Raw genomic sequence first — 23,777 nt, forward strand, 5'->3', positions numbered from 1 at the left:
TCCTGTATGCTTGTATTTTTCTTGTCTTGGTTTGAGCTACAAAAGCTAGTAATTACACAATACTAGCTTTAATTCAGCTAGCAATAAGTCTTAATTCTAGTATAATAACTCTTGAATTAAAAGCATATCTTCTTACGGTTATCTAGTTTTAGGGTCTTTTTACTCAAAGTGAGTAATAAACAACTGTCAAAGAAGAATTTATAAACTAGTTTTGAGACTTTTTTACCTAAAAAATAGTGCTTGAAATGAGTATTTTACTACTAATTTTGAGTTGTTTCTCTCTTTCTAAAAGCCAAGATATTTTTTCTTATTTTAAGATATCTTATCAAGTGAAATTATCTTACCCCACTGGCAGATAATTTCACTTGTTTTAAGACAATATAATCTAAAAATAAGTCTAAATTTCTTGTATTTAGACAGTCAATTTTTGCAGTGCAAGCCTGGCAAATGAACTGAATCTGTTCTTTAGCAGATTTGACTCTGCCCAGCCCCCAGTGTCTATCCAGACAGCCCCCTCTTCACACCTTTCCAGCTCAGGCGTCTCCTCCCAGCTGCAGCTGTTCACACCTCAGCACCAAGCAGTCCACTCTGCCCTTCCTCCAACTCCAGCTTCTACAACTGGAAAACAAAGGCCAGGAAGGCAACAGGCCCTGACAACATAAGCTCTGGGATCCTCAGGGAGTGTGCAGACCAGCTCTGTGAGGTGGGGCTGTTCATATTTAATATGAGCCAAGGACTGGAGAAGGTACCAGTCCTCTGAAGGACTTCCTGCCTGGTTCCGGTTACAAAAGTACCTCGTTCTACGGAACTGAACAACTTCAGAACTGTTGCCTTAACCTCCCACTTAATGAAGGCTATGGAGAGGATCATCCTCGGCCCCTCCGCACCCAGGTGAGCTCAGCGCTTGACCAGCTGCAGTTTGCATATCGACCAGGCATTGGGGTGGAAGACGCCATCATCTACCTGCAGCATCGGGCCCTGTCTCACCTGGAGACCCTGGGAGCACTGTGAGAGTCATGTTTTCTTTTATTTCTCCAGTGCTTTCAACACCATCCAGCCATCACTGCTGAGGAGGAAGCTGGAGGTTCCAGGCGTGGACCAACATCTAACTGCTTGGACCATCAACTACCTCACAGACAGACCACAGTTTGTGAGGCAGCGTGAGTGTGTCTGATGTGGTGGTCTGCAGCACGGGGGCACCTCAAGGGACTGTGCTCTCCCTATTCTTGTTCACCCTGTACACATCAGACTTCACCTACGACTCCCACCACTGTCACCTGCAGAAGTTCTCAGATGACAGTGCCATTGTGGGCTGTGTGTTAGGGGGTACGAGCAGCGTGCTCAGCGTCTGGTTCTGCTCCACCCTTCCTCCCTTGGGGCAGGCTGGTGTGTGGGCAGTCACCCCGCTCTGTGTGCCCCAGAGAGTCCAGTCCTTCGGGGAACTAACATCAGACACACTTGTGAATGAGTCAGTTTTGTATGCTGCCTCGTCTTCTCAACCTAACAGATATTTCATTATTTTCTCTCTCTGGTTGGTTTAGGGGTTTCTGGCTGGTTGTGGGGGCTATGTGATGGGATATTTCCGGGGCCCTGTTTTCGAATCAGCCCCTAAGGGTGGCCTCTCGGAAGTATTCAGGTTTGACGTGACTTTTATTAGACCTGTCGGCGCCTCGTAGTTCATCCATTCTGGGCATCAGCGGCCTAATTCCTCGTGTGCCTTCCGAATTTGTTTGTTTTTTGCACTTCGGCTGACCATGCCATCCCCATGATTAATTCCTCCGAGCGCAATGTGTGGCTGGAAAAGGCTGATATTGCTGATGTTCTCACTGTTCTGCCTCTCCATACCTCCCAGTGGTTTCTTCTTGCCGTTAGTTGGCGCTCAAAGTGTTGTTTATCGGTTTACCTTTCGGCTGTCGTAACAGTCCTCATAATTTCGACTGCATTGTCAGAAGCCCTGTGCCGGACTTTGTGTAATCCTATGGGCTCCCCTTCATTTGCATATTATTGATGATTTCTCGTGTTCGATTTTCCTCCTTTATCCCCGGTCTTTTGCATCTCTGTGGTTGCAGCCCATTTTGGAATCTGGGTTTTCCGTTTTATCTAAGACGTATGGTCCTCCACCCGTCCGGACTTCTTTTCTACCATGAATCTGGATGGTTCATTGATGTGTGCCTCTCTGCCCAGTATGTCATCCCTCGTATTTGTGCAGCACATTGTTTATTCAATCTTTGGAATAAGATTTTGTCGCTGTTGGGCCACCTGAATTTTGGTATGTGCATTTGTGGCAGGATTAATTGGCTCAGGTGCAGTGGGGAGGATAATGACAGGCAGTGGCCTCATGGGGCGCTATGAAAGGCCAAGAAGCCCTCACTTGGTCATGGGCAGCATTTGGAACTGCCCACTTCTTGTTGCACACCTCCGGTTAGCCTCACAGGTAATGTAGTGGTGGTAGGCTGATTACAGGAGTTAGTTCGCTGCCTCATACTTGCATACTGTTTCAGCTCCGGATGACAACTGCAGGCACAGATTTTGAGCCAAATACAGCCTCTGCATTTAAACGCGCCTCACAGGTGATGAACAGTCTGTCTGGTAAGCTGGTGAAGGTCAAGTACTGCGCTTGCCTTAAGCTGTTTTTATTTTTGTAATGTTTTGTTCTTGCATTGCCAGGGACTCTCTGACACTCCCGCCCGCCGAACAGCTGCTGCTTTTTATATATTGGATCTTAAGCATTTTTATGGCACTGTCACTACTCGTGTCCAGAATCAATGTGGACTCTGACCAGGTTCTGCCGGGTCCGGGTGCTCTTCAGCTGCCATAAAGCCTGAGCAAAGGAGGACTTAACGGGGCATCACGCCTGAATCCTCCCTCATCACCCACGAAAACAAAAGCTCGGCCACACTCTCTTCATCGAGCAGCACCCTACAGGCGGATTTGCTCTCACGAGAGTTCTTTTTAGTGTTTTTTTAAGAATTTTTATACAATTCTGTATTTTAACTGTGCATTTTATTGTGTTAATCCACCTTTGTTTCCCCCTCCCTCAGTGCTGAGGACTCAGGTGTCTGTCCTGAGTTTTAGGTGGAGGCTTTGCCCCGGTTTGGAGTGACATGTCCTTGGGTGAAGGGCTCACAAGTGTGTGGGGTGAGATTTTATTTTGTTCTCTGGGAGCCTCCACTTCCCCTCTTCTGGTCCTCATCGAACTGAATCTGTTTTGTGCATGTTTTTTAAACAGGTTTATTTTTAATTGGTTTTAACGTTTTGTAATAAAATCATTTTAACCTTGGTACCTGCGTCATCAATGCAAACTACTGGGAAACTGCATCACTAACAGGAACAAGAGTTAGAATAACAGAGAACAAAAGAAAAGACCAAACTCATTTACACAAACATGGACAGCTTCAGTTTCATGAATGTGATAATTATTTCAGTAAATCACAAAATCAAAGCATTTGTTGAATAAAGTCAAACTACAGTCCCTGAACAAGATGAAGGTTAAACTGAGGGCAGTTAGAACTGAAGAAGCTGCAAATGTGCAATTCTGCAGAAAACAGGATGCGGTCTGATGTGGAGATAAATGATCCTTCTTCTTGTTAAAAAGCAATGTTCAAAAACAAGCAATGTCAGATTTATTGATAAATGGCTCAGATGCAGCTGAGGTTTTTTCTATGGGTTATGTGGGCAGTCGCCAAGGACGCAATCTTGTAGGGAGCGAGCACCCTGCAGTTGGACAGACCAAAACTGCTCATTTCCAAGTAATATTAATGAAACTTGCATTATAGGGCGCCCCCATTAACCCTTGTGCTATCCTAGGCACTTTAACATTGAAAGTGGGGTCATCTAGACCCTCCAAGACAGAGCGCTGAACCCTTTTTCTGCAATGATTTGTGATCTTTACTGGTGTCTGTGGATTACATGAAATCCTCTCCACCTTTATCCACCTTTGTCATGGTAGGAAGAACACGTTAATGGTCATCTTGACCCCATAGGATAGCACAAGGGCTATCGCTGTAATGACAGTATTTTGCGCTGTCTGTGCGACCCCACATACAATAAAGACTTTTAATATTTAAAATTACTATATTTCATTAGGTTTACTGGATTTTTCGCTAAGTGACAGAAAAATAAATAGAGTCTACATCAAAGTGAAGTTGTTTCCATCATTTTACCCATTTTGCTGTTTTGATGTTTGACAGACAGTCTATTCAAGGTTGTGGAAAATGGAGAAAAGATCAAAGAAAACATCCAGTGTTCAGTAAGAAAAGGAGAAAAGAGAAAAACAGTCCAAGGATAAAGGAATGCAGTTTGTGTCCAAAATAAACACTCGTTGCCAAGTGAGACCAAATTTACTGTTTGAGGAGTAAAATCTGGAGCAACATTGGAATTATGAAGGTTTCCACTTATTCAGACCACTCTTGTTAATTAGCTTTTTGGTGGATTTCGTCTACCAGCAAGCTCTTCTGCCGTTCTCACTTACAGTCAAAGCGTCAGATGCAATGTACTCAAGTGTTTGTCTTTTTTTGTTCAGTTTTATGTGGCACTTGAGCACAAAAACAGAAGAAAATGTCCTTTAGTTTCCATTGATGTTCATTCATGATGCCCAAGGAAATGACCTGAGTTGATTGATTCATAATTCAGGGTTCTATTCAGCTTAAATAGAAAAAAAGAGAACAGAAAAATGTAGTAATTTATACCAGTACCAGTCAGCCTAAAAAAAATAAACAAATTGATGTGTATTAAGTAAAATAACGTACATGCTACATCTTAATTGTAGTTTAATTATACAAGTATATTAAACTTATTTGATTAATAAAGGGCATCAAATTAGTCAGGACCACCTCTGCTCAGATGCATTCAGGTAGAGGTTTTAGAATGCATTTTGAACAAAATGATCAGAAGAGACGTTGAGGAGCTGATCGTTTTCTGACGCCAAAGTTATTCTCTCGATGAACCAAACCAGTCCTGTACTAACCAGCAGGGGGCATCCTGTCCCACAGTCAGTGTCCCTCCTGTTTGTTACAATTTCCAGTTGTTGGTCAATTTGATCATACCTTCACAATATAGCTGCTTTTCTCTGCGAAAGAAAACATCTGCAAAAGGTTTAAAATTATGTGTAAAGATTAAAAAATAATATCCTTCAGAGCTTGAATTAAGCTTAATTCAACTTCTGAGTTAAATTAAGGGACTTTGGAAGTTGTGGATAAGGGGCTCCCTTTTCTGGTCCATGACAAGAACTTAGCTCTGGTTCCATCTCCTTGATGCTGTAAAAGTGTTGTTAGTATGGATCTGTTCCATTGGTGGAGTGTAAAAGTGTTGCAGCCTTTGGTTTTTATGCAGACGTCTCTGCATTTCAAACCAAAATTTACAGTGAATTGTGGATAAAACTAATGTGGAACTGTTCGTAGGAGGTGCTTAACTACGGCACGACGCCCAAAATAAGCTGTGAGCAACTCTGTGGTGTACTCATGCTGTTGAGAACATGATCAGAGCATTTTCGGTGATGGAAAACCAAACCCTTATCAGTCACCATCTCATCTGTTGTGGCACAGAAATACGAAAACTGTGGTTTTTTCATCTGTGAAACTTTTAACCCGTTCAGACAAAACAAGATGGCAAGTTTGCTGCTTTATCATGTTGACCTATTTTTAAAGCAGCAAATACGTTTGCCCTGTTTGGTTGCAGCTCCTGTTGATGAGGTACAGTAGAAAACATGCTGAGTGTTGTCATTAATTGCTGATGCAGGTTGATGGATAATCCCATCTGATCATTGACATAAGCCAGTATTGTGACACCAACATGCATCTTGGTGCGTCGAGGTTAGCAGACTTCAGAATACCTGCCTCCATGTGCTCACGCCAAAAACTGTCAACATGGTCACCACAGTTCATGTTAGTTGTTCGTGTGTTTTGTGGAAAAAGACTTTTTGGTCCAAACATGAGTTTGTGTCTTTGGACAATTTGTTTGGAGTTCAATAAACAGGTGAACTCTGGTTTGCATGGAACCAATGACCTTGTTCTTTTTGCAAGTGAATCATAGAATTCATATAATTAATTCAAAACACATCATTGTAGACTATTTCCTTATACAGATGATGTTTTACTTTTCCTCTAAGACCTACAAGCCTTTGTCTTCAGAAGTACGAATGCATCTTCATCTATTTCACACTTATCAACAAACAAGGGATATCAAACAAAATTAAAAATCCGTTTCTCTGCAGAATGATCCGATCTTGTGTAGTCAAACTACTTCATGTTTGTGTGTGTGGCTAGAAGAGTGTGTAGTTCTGTGCGCTTGTTCACAAAAATGCAGTCCTTTAAGCAGCATCACACCCCAGTTAAGACAGCTAGTGACAAATGACTGCATATAAGAACCGCAGTGAGTGACCCCGCCCCCCTGGGGGTTCAAAAAGGAAGTATGTTTAGAATCCCATAGACTTCTATAGAGAAATAAACTGTTACTCAGACATTCTATTGGTCAGAATAACCATTTATGATCGGATACCTTTTTAACATTTTCTTAATAATCCTTTTTTTTCATGATATTTTTTCTGTAGTAAAAATAATTCAAATTTTAAACTGACCAATCAGATGCCTCAATAAAAGTAGGTGGAGCCTGCTGGCCCCCACGTCCAACGTGGTCAAACAAAGGTTTGACAAATCTCATGCAGCCAATTTTCAAGTCTTAGGGGTGTGACCTTCCAATAAGCTCACTCTTGATTGGTGACAATGGTCGCCATAGAAACAATGACAATTACTGCTTACTGACAATATATGGCTCTAACTTAGCGGTGTCCAAATCATAAAAAAATGGCGCTTTAATTGACCTCATTTGGTTAAAAGTGTCTTGAACTTTGAAAGAAGAACATTTCTGAAGGAGATCAAAGATGTTTTGGAGAAACAGTCTATGTTCCACCAACACGACATGTTCTACTGAAACGCAGAGGAAGTCAGTGAAAAAACAGAGCGTATCCTGTCTTGTATTCTATCATCTCTTGAAGGACGAGACGAGCTGCATCATTCTGAACTGATCGTGAAGCAGAAAGTGACTCATTTGGAATACATGACATCAGTCCACATGTGACGGTCTAAAGTTTCACACTCTGAGGCTTTCACAGATCAAAACGCCTACATGTTCGGTAAGAAGCGATAACATCTTACAACCTGATTTTCTGATAAGGTTCTTCACTAACTACAGACTGTTTTCTGTTGATACTGAAGATTTTCAGCAAATGATAAAAAATGAAACAAGCTGCAAACACGCTGCAAAAAGGATGTGGTCTGACGTGTAGATCAGATAAAAGATGATTGGCCTCTGATTAAAGCAAAGGGCAGTCCATGTATAAATATCTGTCAGACAGAGACTCTCTGAAGCTTAAGTGTGATTTCCTGACACCATGAAGGCTCTGGGACAGTTTCTGCTTTTCCACGCTCTGATTTGTGCTGCATCACATGGTAAGAAATGGAATTTATTTGTAATTCTGAAACAGATGGATAAACAGCAACCTGATTTCATTGTACAGTTCAAGGAAGTGTCATCATCAATGGGAAACTTGCTCCAGAAGGTTCCATGCAGTTCATGGTGTCCGTCCAGAACAAAAACGGTCACGTGTGTGGAGGCTTCCTCATCAGCGAGGACTTTGTGGTCACGGCTGCTCACTGTGACAAGTGAGGAATTAGACTTCACAAATCATCTCATCAAGGCCTGTCAATCAGCTTCTGACTTATAAAACTATAAATAACTGTCCAATTCCTAATCCTTCAGAGGTTTGAAGCACGTCATTCTGGGAGGACACAACTGGAAGAACAGCAATGCCAAGAAAATTAAAATAAGCAACCAATGCAAGCACAGAGCTTACAGTGATGTTGGAAATGGTTATGACATAATGCTCCTTAAAGTAAGTATACATTTAGGTAATCAAGAGGTTCTGCTGTTAATAACATGCTAATGGTTTTGAGCTTTTCTTATTTCTGCTAGCTAGACCCACCTGTGCTATGGATTCTTCCAATTAAATTATCACTGAACGCTTTTCATCGTCCGAGGAGTTAAAACCAAAAATGTCTGTGTTGCAGTTGGCCGAAAATGCTACCATGGGAGAGAACATTAAAACAATTCCACTGGCAGAAAAGAACATGAACTTGAGATACAATCAGGAGTGCTCTGTGGCTGGATGGGGGAAGACGGAGAGAACTGACGTCTCTGTGGATGACCTGAGGGTGGTGAATGTGTCCATCATAGATCACAATGACTGCCAGAAGATCTGGGGCGGCCTTCTCCCCAATATGATCTGTGCAGGTGGAAAGTATACAGACAAAGGATTCTGTCAGGTCAGTTTTCTCAGTAACACAGTTTGTAAATTTGACAGATTAATTGAGTGTTTGATGATGTCTGCTCTTTACAGGGGGATTCTGGTGGTCCTCTGGTGTGCAACGGCAAAGCTGTTGGCATTGTCTCTTTTAACAAAAACTACAACTGCAAATACCCTGATGTGCCCAACGTCTACACGGACATCAGAGAATATATTCAGTGGATCAATAACATCATCATGAAGAAAACGTGCCCAATGTGAACCTTTGAAACAAAGTTTAACTCTAGCAGAGGCGGTTTTTCTGGTGTCATTTAAAATAATCCAAATTTTTGATTAACTATTAACCATTACTATTAACCAGTAAAAACATGATTTTACTGTTTGTAAGTCATTCCAAGTATCAGCTGTTTGATGTACTAAAGATTTCTAACAGTTGTAGACATGGAGTCCACATTTAAAAAGATTGAAAATGAAGATGCACAAAGCCTGACCTTTCTTTTTAACTGTTCAAGAGGAAAAAACGTCCTGCAGAAAACAAAACCGTTTTTTTTTTCAAACCCTAACCGGATTCGGAACCACTGTCATCTGGGATGCAATGGAACCACGGCTGCTACAAAGGTTTTCTTTCTTTTTTTCAGTAGAACGTCCTGGTTCTTAATGATGTCCCACAAGTTTCTCTTTGGCCTTTCTGGAAATATTCAGGAAAATCTGCAGGAACACATTTGTAAAACAGCCTCATGTCAATAAAACTGTAGACAAAATGAGTCCCTCTCACTGTGACCCTCCAGAACCTACAAGAAGACACACAACCTGCTCTGTAAGTCCTCATACTCAGGGAGGAGGTTTTCACAGTGACATTTTAATGACGTAAAACAAAACTCTGGAGGAAGATAACTTACTGTAGGGGGACATTTCTAAAATAAAGCCAGCGTGTGCGCTCACCAGACTTCTCTGATCGTCAGTTAAACTCATCAGACTCTTGCCAAATGGGTTAAAGTCTGAGGCCGAGCATCCACCCCCAGTCAAAAACTGCTAACTGTGATAGTTTTGTTGCACTTCTTCTGCTGTCATCTCCTTAATGCAGATGGGGGCATTGATGTCATTAGGACACCTGAGTAAAGTTAGCTGGCAGCTTGAAGATGAGACAACTCTTCATACGTCGCTCAGTGGAGAACTCCTCTTTAACCCTTGTGCTATCCTCGGCACTTTAACATTGGGAGTTGGGTAATCTTGACCCAACTAGACAGTGCTCTGAACCCTTTTCCTTCAATGATTTGTAATCTTCACTGGTGAAATCTTTCCACCTTTATCCACCTTTGTCATGGTAGGAATAACACATCAAAGTAAGGGTCATCTAAGATAGCACAAGGGTTAACGTGGCATTTCCCTTTGACCTTTGGCTTATCTTGCTTTTCTATCATCCTGCTAGAGTTCATGTTGTTCTTTGTGTTTGCATCACCGCAGCAGCTGACCTCCATCCATTTTCACACCTGTAGTTTGATACATGACTTTGACATTCTCCATTTGCTTGTGTCTCTTACTTTCTATTCTTAGAAAAAAGTAAAGGTAATACAAATGTGCAATCTACAAACATAACAAGGATCACATTATATTTGGAGAATTTGCTTGACCTTTGACCTCAGAAGTCTACAAGTGTAACTCAGGAGTACTTTGTGGCAACTGAGGGTTTGTGATGTTGGGGTGGGGTGGGGAGCGCACACTGATTAAGTAGTTTGTCACATGGGTTAGCTTCCCTTTGATTTATAGCAAACAGAGTCAAACCTCTCATTATTTTGATGTTATTTTTTAGCCAAAATCTAAAAACTTGTGTGGTTTTCTAGGACCTAGTTTCTGCAGAGCAGACACCCCCAACCTAACATTATGGGTGCAACAAAAATGGCATCAATATTGTGGCTCTCCAGCCGTTCAGTTTAGATCCAGATTCCAGCTCAGACGTTTATCGATATGTTTGTCTGCAGGTGGATGCATCAGAATGGGGCAGAGCAGGGAGCTTGTGGCCCCGCCCAGAGTATTTTCTACATCACAATTATGATATTTTTCAAACTGCAATTCTTCATCTGCTCCTTATTCACAAAGATTAGAATAAAGAACTCCTTAGGAGTGCAATTTTAGTCTAAATTGTATTCATAAATGTTCTTCATCATCAGAAAAAAGCTACGAAAACATGTTAGAAACCCAAAAAGACATTTTCACTGGGTTGGGTCTTTAACTCAACAGAATCATTATCCTAAATACTTTCGTAGTAAATATTATATTCTGCTGCATCCATGAGAACTTCTTTGAGGGCTTTGGTTCATGTGTGAGCACACAGCAGTTTTACACAACTCATTCTGTCCCAACAAAACTCTTTCAACACGACTGTGATGCAAATCAGAAACGAGAAACAACATGAAGCAACATGCATACCTCTTATTCAGTTCAGATCAAACACACACACACACATGAATACACACTGAAACTCACAAAAACACAAACCTTACTGCAGTTCTGGAACAATCTCGTGTTTTTCTGAGTTTATTGTTAAACAAAACTTTTTTTCTCACTCGGTTAACCTTTGGAAGACATCTTTCTGTGAATAGAAAATGCCTTTTCCTTTGTTATTCAGTTCAAAAATATTTTAGATTTGTGAAAATGTATTGTAACGTCTGTCTGGACGTAGCGAAAAATCGGAAATGGCCGTTTTCAAATGTGAAGCCCTTAATGTATCTTAAATGGTTATTGTCGGCCACAACCACGACACAAAACGGAAGACTTGCCCTGTTTGACGACCGGGGGGACAGTCTACCAGCTGTCCCCAACCTACCCCCTTCCTCATATAACCTCATATTAGGGTGAAGGGGTGGGGGGTTTAGCCTGCGATGCGCCTTGGGGGGAGAGCTACTTGCCAGTGGTACCCCTCCCATGGTTGCCGTATGGAGTGGGCCCCCCCTCTTTCGGTTTTGTTTGCACCTTAGAAATGTAGGGCCCTTGGTAGGGGGGGGGGGTGCTTGGACATCACTGCCAGCAAGCAGCGGATGTCCTCCTAGCACCCTACCTGCCAATTTTAACCGCACCTCAGACATTTAGGGCCCCTTGGTGGGGAGGGTGAGGGGACATCACTGTGAGTAATCAGTTGATGTCCCCTCAGTGCCCTACCCGCCAATTTTAACTGCACCCCCCTTAGTACACACACCCTTCGCCCCTCAAAATAAACACTCCAACATAAAACACACACACATGCACACACACACCCTCACAAACACACATACACGCACACACATTTTGCAAGGAAGGTGTGACCTAGGACCATCTGTCCCCTACCCCTTCCCTGGTGGGGGGTTCGGTCCCTTGGTGTCGGCTGCCGTGTCTCCTGGGTGCCGGTCTCCTGGGCCCGGCGGTACTTTCTCCGCCTGGGGGGGGGGGGTGTTCACATTACACCTGAGCCGGGGGGGTGTCCTTGCCCCTGGGCCCCGCCAAACTTCCAACAGTGGCCGAGCCTGGTCGGGCCATGTTTACAACACCCCTTGTGGGCCCCCCATTTCCCCGGGGTGCTCCCCTCCGGGGTGGGGGTGGCTGGCCCCTGCCTTGCTCCTCCCTGGACCAACCGTGGGCCAGGTGGGTGGCTGCCTGGAGTGTGGAGCGGGTCTCCCTTGGGGGGTCCTGGCTCGTACCTGGGGGGGGGGGGGGGGAACCGAAGCGAAATACTGTAGAGTCTGCCTTCCTGAAAGGCGAACTCGTTCACTTATTTTTGTCAGAAACCTTAGCTACACTTAGTGAGCGTTACAGTCCTCTTTCTGAATCACTGAAGCCATAAAACCATCAGTACCAAAAATGATGAAAGCCTGTTTTGTAAATCCTTAACAGAGAAATGTTGCCAAATCTGATGAAGCAAGAAATGCCAGAAAAGGAAGACGTCTTTCGTCTGCAGATATAAAGCCGTGGAGGAGTGTGGCTGTGGATGGAGACGATGGCCGTCATGTTTGTGCTGCTTTTCTTCATGGGGGGTAAGCCAGACTGCACCTGTGCTAACCTTTGCTGCAGAGCCTCCGTTGACCGTTTGGTGTTTTGTGTTTTAGGGGCTGCTGGTTCCCATATTGTCGGAGGCAGAGATGCAGCCCCCCACTCACGCCCTTACATGGCATCGCTGCAGGTCAGGGGTCAGCACATCTGTGGGGGGGCGCTGGTCAGGGAGGACTTTGTGCTGACTGCGGCTCACTGTGACTTGCCCATGTAAGTTTCAGCAGCAGGTAATGCTTTTGTTTCATGATGAATCCTCATGAGTGTCGGATCCTCAGTTTACGTGGCTAAAGGCGACGGAAACATTTCAGCGACTCATACATGTGCTCCACATTTAATCATTGTTTCAAAAATAATGATTGCAGCTACATTTGTATTTTTGTGATCCTTTAGTGTCCTTGTTTACCATATTTAGAGCAAAAACATGGTAAGAAGGGAATGCCACTTATTGTGGTGATTATGCATCAAGTAGAGAATAAGAATTTGGAGCAAAACAACATGTTAGCCTGTATGTGGAGTTCTGCAGTTTGGACTTAGAAATCCCAATGAACAGAACTCAACGGTTTCCAATAACTGAAATGTTTCACTCAGGCACTGGATGGTTCTAAAGTACACATCAATGAGAGATTTAGCGTTGGCTCTGTTGCATCATTACAGTCTAATTACTGTGGATTCATTCCAGGCTTTTGTTGAAGTTTCTTTGTAAATAATTAATATTCAAATGGTCAGAAGATATGAGGCAGAAAACAAAAAGTATATAATGTCCATGAGTTTAAAAAGGAAAAAGCAACTAAATGTTCCAGAAAGGGATTTATTTTGAAGGCCTTGGTCCCAGTTGTTCTTACGTGCATCTGCAAGTGAAAGGTGTTGCGGTACGCAGGTGACCAAATATCAGGATGGCAGACCGCTCAGTGAACCCGTATGGAGAAAATGTTCGTGCACATTTTTCTATGGCCTTCTGCAGGTCATAGATAAAGCAGCAGAAGCTCATGCAGTTTACACTGTGGTCCTGTTTCTAGACCTTTCACCGTTGTGCTCGGGGCAGACTTGTTGCAAGAGAATGAGCCATCGAGGCAGACCTTCAGGGTTCTCAGATCCATTCCACATCCAAACTACAATGAGCTGTCCAACGACATCATGCTTCTGAAGGTGAGACCTTCAGGTTCAGTCCATCCCTTCTTTACATTCTGATGTGAAAATGATGACCTTCTCTGCTCGTCAGCTTGATGGCAGAGCTCGGCTGACTCCAGAGGTGCAGGTCATTCCTCTGAAGTCAGGAACAGTGGGACCAGCGAGCCAGTGCATTACAGCTGGCTGGGGGGACATCGGGGACAACAGGACCATAGCAAACCGGCTGCAGGAAGTTGATGTCACCATTCTGGCTCAGAGGACATGCAGACAGAGATGGGGAAACGTTCGTGTCCTGAGGTCGATGGTTTGTGGTGTTGGGGCCCGCAGCTTTCAGGGCTTCTGCTCGGTAAGAGGAACTCGGTCTTGATGTGAACATTGTGGCTTCATTGAAGCATCTTTCAATTCATCTACCGGCTGGGATGTTTGTCTTTAAAGGGGGATTCTGGCGGCCCAATGATTTGTGACGGAGAGGCAGCGGGCATTGTGTCTTTTTCTGGGCGTCGATGTGGAGATCCCAGCACCCCTGACGTCTACACCCGGATCTCCTCCTTCAGGTCTTGGATCATAACCCAGTTCAACAACAACTAGAATAAAGAAGATTGTTTAGTCCTGTTAATGCACAACAATTCCTAAAATATTGATGTTGGTTTCTCCGTTTTGCATTTTTACTTTCTACTTCAATCACTTTGGTTCTGTTCACTCTTTGTGGTCAAACTTTGAGCCAGTTTTGTCATTTTTTTAACACCTTCATTCATTTCTATTGTTTAGCCTTAAACTTCATCCCTTTAATCTGTAAATGCTCCTGATGCTCCTCGTCATCAAGATCATTTTGAGTTTCAGAAGATTTTTGCATCTTTATGCTTAAATATCATGAAACTTGCTGCACAGAACAGCTCAAAAAGATGTTTTGTTTCCAAATACAAACATTTTCTACACAAATCTATAAACTGTAATTGAATACACAATTTTTGATTAGTTATATTTGATAAGGCTCATATGACCTAAATGTTTCTTTAACTAGTTTAAAAAGATATCTTTCTGGGTTCCTACAATAACAAATATATTGTTTTAAATGTGTGTAGGAGGTGTAGAACCATCTCTTGGTCACCATAATGTTAACCTCTATGTATAAATAACCTGCATCAAAGGTTGTACATAAACAAATCTAGCTTTCCTTGTTGTAGCTTTTATTGTTATTTGATTTATTTGTTATATTTAACTTTTTGCATCGTTTTTTTGGGGTCGTGGGAGGTGCTGTTTGTCTGTCTGAAAGAAACCCATCATGATCTGTGTAAACCATTGAGATGGAGAGTCTGGATCAGAACCTACAAAGTCCTCGTCACCTCCCTCATGTCTGACCTGTGACTCCGGTACAGAATAAATAATGTCATCTTAAAATTACTTTTTTTTCTTTGTTTTTTTTCTGCCTCAACCATGCATTCAATAAACAGTTTGTGAACAGTTTTTTGATAACATTTTGTCATTCAGAGCAATTATTTGCAAAAAATTAAAGCAAAAAGATGAAACCATGAGTTACAGAAAAACAAGACACCACTTTAAAAAAAAGTTAGGAATTTATAGCAATGAACAAAATAAAATCACATATGTTTTTTTCTTCCATGTAGATGCTAAACTAAGGAGAAGATGTAGTTTCATCAAAATTTGCATCAATAGGTGTTAGGGGTTTATTAAAATAAATGCTTTCCCTAAAGATGGATCAGAATGGCTGCAGGAGGATACTGGTGCTCCTCTAAAAACTGTTCACTATTATTCTCTTCCTAATTCTTAAAATCTTTTTTTAACATATTTTCTTCCATTGCTATTTTGGGATCTAGTCTTTGCAGAGTTCTGCTGTTGGTGGAAATGTTTGGTATCTTGCCAAACACATCAATAAAGTTTTATCTTATCTAATCTAGTGATGGTCAGATATCATTTCCTGCAGGTTGCTCAACCCGTCACCGTTAACATTTGTGGACAGTTTAGGACATCTCCATCCTTGGAGTCCTCCTGAGGCCTCATCATTCTGTTCAACAGTATTTTCTTTATCTTCAGCATTCCATCAGTTTAAACCCCACCCCCCTGATCGCATAGTCTCTTGTGATTGGTTAAATAATAATAATAATAATAATAATAATGGATTATATTTATCTGTGCTTTTCCAGATGCTCAAAGTGTTTACATTGTGTCCATTATTTATTCACTCCTCATTCATACTTAGTGATGACAGAGGCATGGCTGCCAGTTCGCGCCTACGATGCCTCCGACCATCACCGGGACATTAATGCACATCCACACACCAGTGGAGCCACACTAGTGTGTGGTTAACTTCCAGAGGTGTCACATGGCAGCAGTACAATGAAGGCCAATAGACCAGACTTTTTAAGGGGGGTTTTAATGTATTTTTTTTGTCTAAAAATCACAATAAATATTTGATTGAAACTTTTATTGCCAAAAGTTGGTGTTGTGTGAAGTGACAACTGCAGCGCTGCCTTCTGGCCATGTTGTGTCTGCATTTATTAAAGCTGAGGTTGGAGTTTAGAAAATGTGTGCATTTGATTTTTTTGCAACACTGTACAAACTTTCATCTGTAGGGTGCAGAATAACGGATCCCCCAGTCAAGCTTCAACAAGGCACTTCCTCACCGCAACCAACAATAAGTGCAGCATGAACATTGGAGAGATCTAACTGAGCAACAAAGACACGTGAACAACTTATGATTGACTTCATGTTCAGAGGTGTCAGGCTCACACGGAAAAACCAAAACCCTCAGTTTACTCTCAGTGCGGCTGTTTTTCCCCCAGAGACTCCATCATGCCCATTGGCTCTCATCGCTGATGCCACTCGGAATATTGCTTGATCAGAAATATCATCATTAGGATGTTTAGATCTGAGTTATCTATGACTCTACCGAATTCTTTAACTCGTCTTTTTCTATTAGATGTTCCATTTCATAAGTTTTAGTCCCAGCGGTCCTCACAGGTGCATCCGGGTCGTCTGTGAAGAAAAAGGGTCAGACCTGTAAGGGGGACGCAGGTGACCCATACAAAATATCAAGGTTGTAGAGCGCTCAGTCAACCCATAGAGATAAAATGTTAATGCATTCGTAGGAAACGCCTGCGTCTCACCTACATCCCCATGGATGTAGAAAAACATGCGCATGAACGTTTTCTCTCTACGGGTTCCCTGAGGGGTCTACCACTGAAACTGGTCACCAGCGTTTTTCACCATTTTTACCTGCTGACCATCCATTTTCACCTGTTAGGGCATTTGGGACAAAGGCAAAAGGGTTTCAATATTGTTCTGAGTTATGGTTTAAATTTTACTACTATGTTGGTGGCAATAAAACCAGCAAACTGTCCTGAAGTTTTATCTTTGACCTGATACCTTTTGTGGCTTTTCCAAACCACCCCCCCATCATTAAAACCTACAAATATTTTACAGAGACGTAAATAGCAGTTCATCGCAAGGCGTCTCCTCAAATCTGCTCCAGACTAGAACAGTAAAAGTTCAGCAGACACTTCTGGAAGCTCTCAAACATACAGCCTAACTTTTACTAACTTAACTTTTCAAAATGACATCATTAGCAAAAGTCCTGATGGTCAGTTTGTGCGTCATCTATCTGGCTTTGCAGTGGACTTCACCCACTTTTGATCCAGGTATGTTGTCAAATATTTGTTTGAATGTTTGATTTGTTCCTTTTCTTATGTGTGTATTGCATGTGTGTATTGCATGTGTGTATGCATGTGCGTATTGCATCTGTCCTGCATCACATAGTGTATAACACCATGTGATGCAGGACAGAGATAAGAAGAGTAACTGAGACATCGGTGGTCGCTCAAAAGTAAATCATTCATCACCATCGCCTTTCAAAAATCCAGTATTCACTGTTCAGTTCATCCGTTTCTGCAGAGACAGATGAACTGAAAAAGTGCGAAGATGCTGAAGATGCTCAGTACCTCCAGTCCTTTCCATGAGACATCTCCTCTACATCTCTGATAGAATCATCTTCATCTTTCACCGAGTTAAAGATGACCGAAAAACAAGCTAAATCACCTCCTTTCTTACCCGGAGAACCTGCAAGAACATCCGATGATAAGACCTAAAAGTGAACTCAATGGTTCATCTGTGTTTTGGGCCAAATTTTTTCCAAGAAGAGAAAATGAGAAGATAGAGAATATACAGCTAAATGTCCATAAAGGGTCTGGCAGAACAGACTTGTAATGATGGTAATAAAGGAGTAGACAATGTGCTGAGAGACCCATCCCCAGTCTATAAAAGCTGTTAGGTAATAGATAATCGGGGGCTTCCATCTTTGTCTGCATTTGGTATTCAATTTTATTCCTGAATAAAGTAACTCTGTGAGCAGGAGTCAGATTCCAGCTCTGTTCTTCCTCCCTTCAGACCTTCATGCTGCAGAGCTTCTTCATTGTTGGTCCCATGGAGGTTAAGGGTTACCACTTGAAAACATCTCCTCCTCCCACTGCTCTGCATGCAGCGCTGTCGTAAACATCAGATCTCTACTTGTGTTTCCTTCAGACTCTTGTCGGCTCTGAGATCCCTGCAGTCATCTGATATGACCACCAGCTGCAAAATCAAAGCTCTGCAGATCTGCTTCACGTCTAATTTCTGCTTCTGGCAGACCACTGTCCACATCTCCGCACTGGCTTCTTGTGCCATAACATCCAACATCCAGCAGGGCGGTGACCTCAGTAGCCCCTCCTTCCTGCACCCTTTATCCCAGTCTACAGCCCCCCAGACCAGCAGTCAGGAGCTGTCAGACTCCTTAGGATTTGAATATAAGCGCCTGTAAATGAAAGAAAGAGTGAACAGATGAATTCCTTCCAGAGTCGCTCAGAGGCGCCAGAGTTCTGGTGACGGGGGCCAGCTCAGGTATCGGGGAGCAGATGGCCTATCACTACGCCCGCTTTGGAGCCCAGGTAGTCATTACAGCCCGGAGGGAGAAAGTTCTGCAGCAGGTCAGTGACCTTTATTACAGGTAACACAAACACAACTGCACTTTCACTGTACTAAACTCATTAAAACAAATGCAGATTTCAATCTTCCTGTCTCACAGATCGATTGTTTTTCTGTGTTGTAATTAACACAAATAAAATGAAAGTGAAGCCACAAATGGTTGACTCTTTTGCTGCTTAGATTGACCACTTGTTTTTTTCTTCAACTCTGTGCACTATGCATCATGAGCTCCCCGTCTGATTGGTTGACTTGGTTCAAAGTGAATTTTGCAGAATCTTTATAAATTGGTTTATAAGCAAAGGACACATCAGACTGATCCCTGATCCGTGGCGCCACGCTGGACAGTTTGATCATTCTCAGTAACGGTGGCTCACAGGTGGTGGAGAAGTGCCTCAGTCTGGGGGCTCAGAAGGCGGTCTACATAGCAGCAGACATGAGCACGGATGCAGACCCTGACAGAGTGGTGGATTTTGCTCTGGAGGAGCTGGGAGGCTTGGATTACCTAGTTCTGAACCACATTGGGCCGAGCTACATCCGGATGTGGGATGGAGATCACGAACAGGTTCAGCAGCTCATGAAGGTAAGTCACATCCTGTCGGCGTGTCGGTGTCGAGGGCTGCCCTGATGTTCTCTGTTGTTTGAAGATCAACTTCCACAGCTACGTCCAGATGGCGGGGAGAGCTCTGCCCTTCCTGGAGCGGACCGGAGGAGCTTTGGTGGTCGTGTCATCCGTTGGCGGTAGGCGTGTTTGCCTGCATGCCGATATTTAACCAAAGAACTCTATTGAATATGAAATGTTTCTTCATTAAATTTCTTACAATACACACTCAGAAGAGGATTCTTTTGATTCGTTTCTGTATTGACTTTTTCTCTGACCTTTTTGTTGTTTAGATGTTTACGGATACCTGCAGAATCTGGCGCCAAAAAAAGATGAAATCCAAACATGCACAGTAATTAAAGTCCCACTCTGATAAATACTGTGTTTTTTAGAGTTGTTATCATGTTATAGTGGTATTTTTCTGATGGAGGAAATTTATAAAGAAACTTGAGCCCAAAATTGAATTTCTGAATATTTCTTTATTCAAATTGTTGTAAATCGAAAAAATGTTTTTTTTAAATCGTATTTGTAACATAGAAAATACGCTTGGCGGGGCCAGTCTCCGTGCTCCGCCCCATTCTGATGCATCCACTTGCAGATAAATAGATCCATGAAAGTCTATGTTTTCCTCATCTGAGCTGAAATCTTGATCTAGATCTAGATACTGTATATATCAGGGGTCAGCAACCGAACAGCTCTTTCATGCCTGTGTTGCGGCTCTCTGTGTTTTCGTAAAATATCTATCATGTTCTAAGATTGTCGTGGTTCCTGTAACCCTTGTGCAATCCTAGGCACTTTACCATTGGGAGTTGGGTCATCTAGACCCACTAGACAGTGCTCTTAACCTTTTTTCTTCAATGATTTGTGATCTTCACTGGTGTCCATGGATTACATGAAATCTTTCCACCTTTATCCACTTTTGTCATGGTAGGGAGAACAAGTAAATGTAAGTGGGGGGACGTAGGATAGCACAAGGGTTAACACCGTCAGAGTGAGTGGGCAGGAGGAAGACAGCAGCGTGAACGCGCAGAGGGGGCGTGTCTGCAGCTGTGAACGCAGACCAGAGTCTGTTATGGCATGGAACGCTTTTCTGGAAAGACAGTCAGTGGCGATCTCATAGGAGACACATGAGCGCCCCAAACCCCCCCCCAGAGTAAAACCACCCATTTCCGCATAAATTTAAGTAAATTAGCGTTAGGCTGCCCCTTCTATCCTGTCACCTTGCTGCTACAATGACCGTATGTTGCACTGTCTGTGTAGAACACACTGGAGCACCCCTCCTGTGACCAGCGTGCACACGGGGAAAAACAAGAAACAGGTAGAGAGGTGGGGGCGGGGCTTAGACTCACCGCTTATGATTCCAGGCCTGCAACAAACTAACAGCTGCTTCCTAATAAAACATAGTTATCGTCCATAAAATTAATATAATTTATTGAGTTCACTGGATATAAAGAAAAAATGAAAAAATAGAAAGGAGTCTGCATCAAAATGAATTTGTTTCCATAATCTAATTCATCTTAACTCTGGTGTTTGACAGATGGAAAAGTCTGTTCAAGGTTGTGGAAAATGGACAAAAGATCAAAGGAAACATCACGCTCATAATGAATAAAATTAATTAAAAGTAATTAAATAAATATCTTGACAGCATTTTGAGTCAATACAAGTATTTCCAAATGAACTATCATGATATATCTGCAAAAACATTTTTTCTAACACCCCTACTGTTGCGGCTCCCTGTGCTTTCATCTCAGTGGGAAACTGATCCAAATGGCTCTTTGAGAGGTTCAGGTTGCCAACCCCTGGTATACATATATAGCTGGATAGGTACAATATTGCTGCCATTTTTGATGCATTGCTAATGTTAGGCTGGGGTGTGAAGGGCTGTAAGCTAGGGGGAGAAACTGTAAACAAAGAGCTCTCAACAATAAGGAAGGGAAGGGGGGCTGGGTTGTTCTGTGCCAACAGTCATTTCCACAACTCGGCAGTGAATTTCTGATCAACTCCTGCCGCTCTGCAGAAACTATGTCCTAGCAAACAACAGGTTTTTGATTTCATCTAGAAATGGCATAATCATCATTAAAAGACCACGGGAACATTTAAAAAAACAGATTAGAAGACGATCGGAGTGGGACTTCAGCTACATTTTAGATTTAGCTTAATCATTTTCCAACTGTGTGTTGGTTAAGACAAGGAAAGGACTCTGACATCTTCTTCCTGGAATTTGATCTCCTGATAGTGAACCAGGTTGTTGTCCTGGACACGCCTCTGGTTTCCTCACAGGTCGAGTCAACACTCCCTGCGTGGCTCCATATACTTCAACCAAATTTGCCTTGAATGGCTTCTTCGGGTCCCTTCGTCACGAGCTGGTGATGAAGAGGAGCAACGTGTCCATCTCCATATGCACCCTGGGGCTCATAGACACAGCATCCGCTATGAAGCACGTCAGGTTGGTCAGTCTGTGAAAAAATATAAAAATCCTTTCTTCCATGTAAACATAGATATGAGTGTGTGGAAAGGAGAAGGACCTTAAATCCTTGTTTTCCTGTTCCTGTGCTCCAGGGAGTTCACGGACATGCCGGCTTACCCTGCAGCAGACGCCGCGCTGAACATCATCATCACAGGAGCAACGAGGCAGAGGGAGCTCTTCTACCCCTGGTTCACGCAGGTCATGGCTCTCACCAAAGACTGGTGTCCTTCCTTATCAGATTACATGATCCAGAAGTTCTGCAAGAACTCCTAACTGCACCGTGGCGGCACTGTGGACAGACCTGCCTGCTCCTCAGATTGAAGAGGAGGACATCTGTTAAAGCTGGTCCTCTCTCCAACATCGTATTATTTCTATGTTTTTGTGTGAGTTTATTTGCTCAGATTTTAATGTTTGTCAGAAATAATCCCAATCTTTGCTTAGTTATTAAAAATGGGCAATCTGATTAGAAAAAGTCATTTTGAATAAAAGAGGTCATTTCTTTCTGGCCGAAAGTTGCTCCGACAGTCTTCCTCTGTGGAAAGAATGTGATGCTTTTTCTGTTCCTCCATCCTTTAGTCAGATACATTCTGTTATGTTGAACCTATTGGAGGAAAAACACCTTTTTATAATCACCTTGCTTTGGAAAAAGTAAAGAGTTACAGTTTCTTGTAAGTTGTTACTAAAGCAACAATCAGCCTTTGTGTTTGGTTGTGTTTGTTTTTATGAGGAAAGATGTGATCTTTGCCGCCTAGTTATGCTTCAATTTCTTAAAACATCTAAAAGTAAAATAATTTCACTAACTTTATTCAGTAAAAAAAAAATCAAACACTTTATCTAGCTTTCTCAGTGTGCTTGGGTGCATTTCAAGTTATCCTTTATATATTGATATAAGAACTTAAAGCTGATTGATCCACAAAATTCAGAAAACTGCAGAAAAATAAAACATTGTTCAAAAGTTCAATGATAATGTCACGTGTTTTTTCTCAGATTTCCATTTCAGGATACCTGCTGTGCATGAGTTTCCAGAAGATCTAAATGTTCTGTCAGTCTGTATCACACAGTGACAGCTGCTGCTGCTGCATCAAGCCTCCCTGCATAGTTCAGCAGCAGAAACATGCAAAGAGGAACACAACAGACATGACTAAAGTCCAGTAGAAATTAAGGAACCTGCTCTAGAATTTGGGGAAGATTCATAAGGAATGGATCTCTTTTAGGGTTCATGGCTTCAAGAGCCACCAAAAAACCAGAACATGGACTTCAACTGTTAGACCAGAGACGGGTCGGAAGGTTTGGACCAAGAACTGACTGTTGTTTAGTGGTTCCAAAAATGTCTTTCTGGATTTTCAAATTAAAGATCCAGAGTCTGGATGGGATGAATCCCGGAATTCAGTAATTCCAATAATCTTTTGATCCATTTTCTGAGCGTTCTTCTCAGTGGTCTGAGTTTTCTTGTGCTAAAACACACTTTCTGATAAATTAGACCAATTTCACCAAACACAGTTTACAAAATATGAACTAAACATACAAAATACTTTACTCTTGGGCCAATAGCTTACTTTGAAGTCACAATAAAGACTTGTCAAAAAAAAAAAAAAAAAAAAAAAACACACAGCAAACACAACACACTACAACCCAAAACATTTGACACAGTTCATAAATTGTTTATAAAGAATTGTGATCCAGTTTGACTCTTGATTTTCTTTATCTATGTCGTCCATCATCAGGAAAATACAAGAAAATGTTTAAAAACACCAAAAACACAATTTTCATTGAAGCGGGACATTAAAGTCCCCCACAGCATTTTTCTTAATAAATACGTGGTGTTTTAATTGTGATTACGAGGTTTTTAACCAAAATACAACCTAAATGCCTTAAAAAGCCATATTTCATGTTTATCTGAACCCTCCGTTTCTAAAATCTCCTCTAAATGGGCGTGGCCGTTGGTGTGTAGCTGACTAGCTCCTCCCTCGAGGCCCCCTATCTGCAAGATGTGCAAAAACATCACACAAAAAGGGGGGAGGGGGCCTCACATAACACCGACTGACAGTCTCTGTTGTCCAAAGTTTCTCTTCTGTGATAAAGAAACGCTGGAAAGTGGCATTTTTTGTACCAAAGTGATACTTTTTGAACAATAAAATAACACAAAATAATGAAATAACAAAATAATAAAATAACACACCAAAAAGAACTTTGATAAGTCCATGAAAAATGCTTTAAATAACATTATAATTTAGTCTACATTGCAGCAGCGAGCAGCACTGGCTGTGGCTCAGAACTGATGTGATGCTAGC

The 23,777-nt window shown here is 42.2% G+C and overlaps 3 protein-coding genes across 3 annotated transcripts; all 3 read left to right on the forward strand.

Moving 5' to 3' along the window:
* The first annotated feature begins 6,981 nt into the window (after positions 1-6,981).
* On the forward strand, positions 6,982-9,060 carry LOC101163727 (kallikrein-7). Its single transcript, XM_020702235.3, has 6 exons — positions 6,982-7,129; positions 7,212-7,445; positions 7,514-7,658; positions 7,756-7,888; positions 8,064-8,318; positions 8,393-9,060. Exons 2-6 carry the CDS (start codon positions 7,388-7,390, stop codon positions 8,558-8,560), a joined length of 759 nt encoding a protein of 252 aa, XP_020557894.1. The 5' UTR covers positions 6,982-7,129; positions 7,212-7,387; the 3' UTR covers positions 8,561-9,060.
* A 3,087-nt stretch (positions 9,061-12,147) lies between these two features.
* Positions 12,148-14,848, forward strand: LOC101164468 (duodenase-1). The gene is made up of 5 exons (XM_004067831.5): positions 12,148-12,303; positions 12,376-12,529; positions 13,336-13,465; positions 13,539-13,793; positions 13,883-14,848. Exons 1-5 carry the CDS (start codon positions 12,258-12,260, stop codon positions 14,033-14,035), a joined length of 738 nt encoding a protein of 245 aa, XP_004067879.2. The 5' UTR covers positions 12,148-12,257; the 3' UTR covers positions 14,036-14,848.
* A 2,049-nt stretch (positions 14,849-16,897) lies between these two features.
* Positions 16,898-22,445, forward strand: LOC144981187 (hydroxysteroid 11-beta-dehydrogenase 1-like protein). The gene is made up of 6 exons (XM_020701389.3): positions 16,898-17,103; positions 18,293-18,423; positions 18,798-19,001; positions 19,066-19,159; positions 21,300-21,465; positions 21,579-22,445. Exons 1-6 carry the CDS (start codon positions 17,019-17,021, stop codon positions 21,757-21,759), a joined length of 861 nt encoding a protein of 286 aa, XP_020557048.1. The 5' UTR covers positions 16,898-17,018; the 3' UTR covers positions 21,760-22,445.
* The last annotated feature ends 1,332 nt before the right edge of the window (positions 22,446-23,777 follow it).

Source organism: Oryzias latipes, chromosome 4 (assembly GCF_053564925.1).
Source record: "Oryzias latipes strain Hd-rR chromosome 4, Olatipes_Hd-rR_3.1".
NCBI lineage: Eukaryota > Metazoa > Chordata > Actinopteri > Beloniformes > Adrianichthyidae > Oryzias > Oryzias latipes.